Genomic DNA, 5425 nt, shown 5'->3' with positions numbered 1-5425 from the left:
AATAAATTACCATTTTAACCCTCTGTTTTGAATACCAAAAGACCTTCCATCCATGTCATCTTCTCGATGTGGGTTTCGACACAGAAGACAAAATATTCAATGTTTTTGACCGGAAAACACCCAAATCCGCCATGGATGTCAACCGAGAACTCAAAATTCCKAAAGTTTCGTCGGAGAAATCAGGTAATTTCATGGTGCAAGTCAAGTTCATCTATTCCAAAAACGCAAAAACATGTTTAAGGTACGAATTATGTAAGCATTTTGAGGTAATAAAAATAGAAACTTTAATTTTCTCTCTAAACCCCATCTAACAAGAGAATGATGAATGTTCATCATTGCAGTAGCTGTAAATCTTGAAATTTTTTCTTGATTTCCAAACCCATTTTTGTCACAGAGAAGCTTATTCGATACCAYAATGGAGTTTACGTTTGTGATCAGTTTCTTTTTCAATGTCGATTTGCAGGCATACCTTTGACCGGAATTTGGACAGCCGGCTCCGGAGATGCCCATTTGGTTTTGCTACTACATAGACCCATTTGTGTGGATGGAAAGGGGAAGAAAATGGTGGAGATTAGGAGATGATGAGAAGGGGAAGTCAAAAGGGATTTAATAATATAARTTGCAGAAGAGGATGAATGAACGTGGTGAGGTGGAGGAATTAAAAAAGAGAGAAGAAGGGAAGGTGTGAAGGAAGAAACGCTGTGGGAAGGTGAAGGGCAAATAAGGAAGAAAATGGATCTGAACCATTAGGCAAGCCCTTACATGCTAAATCGTTAAGAGATGATTGTCACCATTAAGAGGTTCAATTTTGTATGCCAAACAACTCCAACCTCTTACCGATTAAGAGGTTCCCTCTTAATGTCACCATTAAGAGGTTACCAAACAGCCCCTTAGTAATTATAGGAGTTAAAGCATTAGGACGCAAAAATTTAGAAACAAAATTATTAGCATTATTATTAGATAAAAGTTGGAAAATAGATATAAAAAAGGCAATTATTTCTGGAATGGAGGTCGATCTTAGTCAGAACTTTCTACAATGTTTGTTCTTGTAAGAAGCTACGCTTTGTTTATAAGAACCTTCAACTACTTTCGATACCTTTAGCTACATTGATCTTCCCTTTTCTTTACATTTATATGTACTTTTATGTCACTTACACAAACTTCTACATATATTTAAGGTCATGATGATAGAAATAAGTAAATAAAGGTAGCTGAATGTAAATGAAGATTTTGTTCTCACATTCTTAACTTAACTCTTAAATTAATCTATGATTATTAAGTCAGATATTACTGTCTTCTGTTTAAGGGTATTTCGTGGGAAAAAAAAAGATCATAAAATTATCCTATTTAGGGGTTGTTTGTTTACCTCTTAATAGTTACATAAAGAGATGGTCTCTGAATAGTTAAGAGGTGAATCTTGTTTGGCCTAAAAAAAGTCTGCCTCTTAATGGTTTCAAAACCTTATGAATGATTTTGTATCATGAGCCTCTCATAACCATTCAACGCTATAATTTCATTGTAAACAATTACCAGACAATTAAATTTCATTTTGCACTATACCATGAAAGCCTCTTAATCATTCTGCACCAAATCATTCAGCAACTGCCAAATAGCCACTTAGACCTATCCGCTCCTCGTTTATTCATTGTAAAATGTAGGGCTACCAAGTACATCCTTATAGTGATTTAGATGGACTCTCAACTGGTTATGAAAATCGCATTGATAGAAGCATAGAAGGTTGTAAACCTACGAACCACCACCACCACCATAATATATACATTACACTCGGAACCTAAACATTGTCTATCGAGTGGATAGCAGCTAAGATAAACGACAGTCATCAAAAGATAAACGATAACGAATAGCAGCAAAGAAATATGCTCATTGACAGTTCCACAACATGCTATTTCCCATGGGAACATCCAAGTTTTGCTTCATCAACTTAACTGAAATTTTCATAATAATTTATCATTATAACCTCAATGTTGTGCTATAACTATAACAAAAGAAAGATAACTGAATGGCATTTAGATAAATTACATACAAGTAAACTCCAAACCAACAGTTCAACGGATACCATAAACCAAGAAATGGTTCACAAGAAAAACACCTCATGGTTGTAGAAGGTGAGACAAGCATTTCTTGCAAAATATAATCTGGTTGCCTTTTTCTTTACCTATTCCAAGAACTGGAAGTATGGAATAAATACCTTGCAACGTAGTTACTAGCCGCAATGCCCTACCTAAGCTGCTGCAGAACCAGCTTGAGGCTGCTCGTATCCTTGCTCCCCATTTACATGCTGCTGCTCGCTTCCATTCTGCATTCCATTTCCGTTCTGCTGCCAATTTCCATGGTGTAGTCCACCTCCGTTCTGCAAGTTAGTTCCAAACTGCTGCCCATTGCCATTATGGTTTCCACTTGCGTACTGTTGCCCATTGCCACTATAGTTTCCACTGTTGTATTGCTGTCCATTGCCATTATAGCTTCCACTGTTGTATTGTTGTCCATTGGCATTATAGCTTCCACTGTTATACTGCTGCCCATTCCCATTCCAGCTTCCATTGTTGTATTGCTGCCCATTCGTATTATAGCTTCTATTACCATACTGTGGTTCATTTCCATTATAGCTTCCGGTGTTGTACTGATGTCCACTTCCACTATTGCTTCCATTATCATACTGCTGTGTATTCCTAATGTTGTATTGCTGTCTATTCACATAATCGTTTCCGTTATTGTTTTGCTGTCCATTTCCATACTGATGCCTCTGTCCAAACCCATTCACATTGCCATGAGGTATACTTTCAGTCTGCTGTCGATATCCATTTGGATTTCCACCACCATGCTGTTGTGCATTTCCATAGGGTGGGCTATTTGCAGTATAACCTGGCCATCTGGCGTTTAGAAGTCGATCAATCTCTTCCCTGCGCCCTACCTTATCAAAGACCTCTAACACATGCTCCTTAAGTACAGGGGCTACACCAACACCATACCTGACCATTTGTTGTAACAAAAACAAACTTGTGTCATAATTAGAAGCTCCGCAAAGCGCCCTGATCACAATATCATAGGTAGTAGCATCTGGTTTCGGGTCTCTTTCCGCCATTTTAGTCAAAATTGGCTCGCACTCCACAATCTTTCCGTTCTCAATTAATTCAGAGAACCATTTGTTGGCATAAGTGGGAATCACTCTCAAGCCAGTATCCACCATCTTGATATACTTCTCCATAGCATCATCAATTCTTCCTACCTTAAAATAAGCATCAATCAAGGTCCTATAAGTGTTGACATCAGGTGATAACGACTTGCCACACAGTTCCACAAACATTTTCTCAGCATCATCTACCATATCAGTCTCACAGTACCGTGCGATCATATTATTGAAACCCGCTGTATCCATTGCAAAAGGCTTGGACTTGGGAGCCTTACCCGCCTTCTTAAAAACACTATATGCCTCTGACCCCTTCTCCATCTTAAAACATTCGTTTACCATTAGATTAAAAGTATCGGAATTCACAGCTTGGACAACAGGTGGGGTGTGCCTATCCAACATGCTATCGAACAAAGCCTCAGCCTCGGCTTTCTTGCCCCATTTAAGCAGAACCTCTAAAAGCACATTGCATGTAGCAGGAACCATCTTAAATTCCTTATCCAACAAAGATTTGTAAGACTCCATAGCTTCTTTTGGCCTACCTTTAGTGAAGAACCACTCCATAAAAGTGGCATTAACAATACCATCATAAACCATGCACCTACCCTTAAGCTCATCAAAAAATTCATTGGCTTTCTCTAGATTATCCAGATTAAGAAATCCAGATATGATATTATTGAAAACATGAGAGTCAGCACCGTGGCCATCGCCCACCATTTTCCATAGCAAGTTCACTGCTTCGTCAATTCGTCCGGCATCAATCAAACCCTTGGTTAAATGGCGAAAAGTAACTGCAGATGGGCTAAAGGGGGCATTCTCCTTTATATGTTCGTAGACTTCTAGAGCTTTATCAACTTCTCCGTTTTCACAGTGAGAGATAATCAAGAAATTGTAAGAAACAACATTAGGAACTATGTTAGATTGCTTGAAAAAGTAGGTAAAAAGAGCTATGGCGTCCAAATACCGCTTCGCACGATACATAGAGCCGATGATAGCGTTGCAGGTGAAGACGGTGGGACGAGTGCTGGAGAAAACAGATTGTCGAGCAACGACGGAGGCATTGTCGAGGTCTCCGGCTCGGATTAACGATTGAACGCGGTTGTGGAGACTGAGTCGAGGTCCAACCAGCGCAGATGTAGTGTCAGGTTGGTTAGGGTCACGTCTTGGGCGTGGGGCGTTGGGATCACGTTGCAGGGCGTGGAGTGGGGGTTCGATGCGGAGGCGGCGTTTGCGACGGCGGCGTTCGGCTGCTGCTTCCTCTGCTGAAGAAAAGGCGAAAGATCTAATAGGGATTAGAAAGGTAGGGTTTGTCGGTGGAGATGGGAGGAGGTGGTGGAAGGCAGCGGCTGTGGGACGGCGGAGGGAACGGAGGATTAAGCGAGATAGCGTCATGGCGATGGTTGGAAGAACCCTAACGCTTAAACCCTCCTGATGAAGCTAAAAAGATTGGTGTAAACGTTGGCTGTCAATTGTGTATTTTTCAAGTCCTTAAACTTGAATATTGGTTTGTATTTCGTTATAAAAATAGCCCCTTTAGTTCTGTTAACAAATGTCCATTAAAATAGTTTTTGATATGTTGACCGGATGAGACAGGACAAGATTATTAAAATGATCATATTATTTCTAAATGTTATTTAATGTTATTTTATATCATATAATGATTGTAAATGACAACAAATCAACCAAAATATATTTAAATTATTTAATCTATGATATCAATACTTTTTTTAACATTTCAAGATCATATGTAAATAACATTTGTCTTACCACAAATTCTGAATATGTACATAATTTAAAAAGTTTAAACACAACAACTGTAAATAACATTTGTCACGTCGTCAAAAGTTTAACATTCTAAGATTACATGTCAAATGTACCAAAAAATATCAAAAAAGAACAATTGTTTTCGTCATCTCCTAAAACATGTCAAATGTACCAAAAACCAAACAAAGCAACAACTGTTTCACTATCTTCTAAGACATATTACTTGTCTTCATCGTAAATTGACTTCACAAAAACTATTTTCATGTAATCATCCAAACTCTTCCAAAAACGATATTGGGATGGTTTGTCCCCAAAGTACTTACATTCGAATGATTTCAATCATACCAAGCCCAAGTCGTCTCAACTCATTGCTCAAGCCATCTATTTCGGTTGTAGAATCCTAGATGATCAAAACCAACTTTTTCATTTGATTGGTTGCTTCATGGATTTCATTCTTGGTTTCTTCCATTAGCTTATATAACCTGGTTGTCCTTTTTCACTTTTTACCTGTTC

The 5425-nt window shown here is 38.5% G+C and overlaps 1 protein-coding gene across 2 annotated transcripts; it reads right to left on the bottom strand.

The window, feature by feature from the left end:
- Positions 1-1952: 1952 nt before the first annotated feature.
- Positions 1953-4575, bottom strand: LOC112508247 (pentatricopeptide repeat-containing protein At1g10270). 2 transcript variants are annotated; one of them, XM_025113043.1, is made up of 2 exons: positions 4113-4305; positions 1953-4002 (listed from the first exon to the last, which is right to left on the bottom strand). In XM_025113043.1, exons 1-2 carry the CDS (start codon positions 4207-4209, stop codon positions 2243-2245), a joined length of 1857 nt encoding a protein of 618 aa, XP_024968811.1. In that variant the 5' UTR covers positions 4210-4305; the 3' UTR covers positions 1953-2242. The 2 variants fall into 2 exon arrangements, with proteins under 2 accessions (XP_024968811.1, XP_024968809.1); XM_025113041.1 differs by having other exon boundaries at positions 1953-4575.
- Between the last annotated feature and the right edge of the window lie 850 nt (positions 4576-5425).

This window comes from Cynara cardunculus, assembly GCF_001531365.2.
Source record: "Cynara cardunculus var. scolymus isolate 2C chromosome LG 2, CcrdV1, whole genome shotgun sequence".
NCBI classification, from domain to species: Eukaryota; Viridiplantae; Streptophyta; class Magnoliopsida; order Asterales; family Asteraceae; genus Cynara; species Cynara cardunculus.
This window is presented reverse-complemented; position numbering and strand designations above follow the sequence as displayed.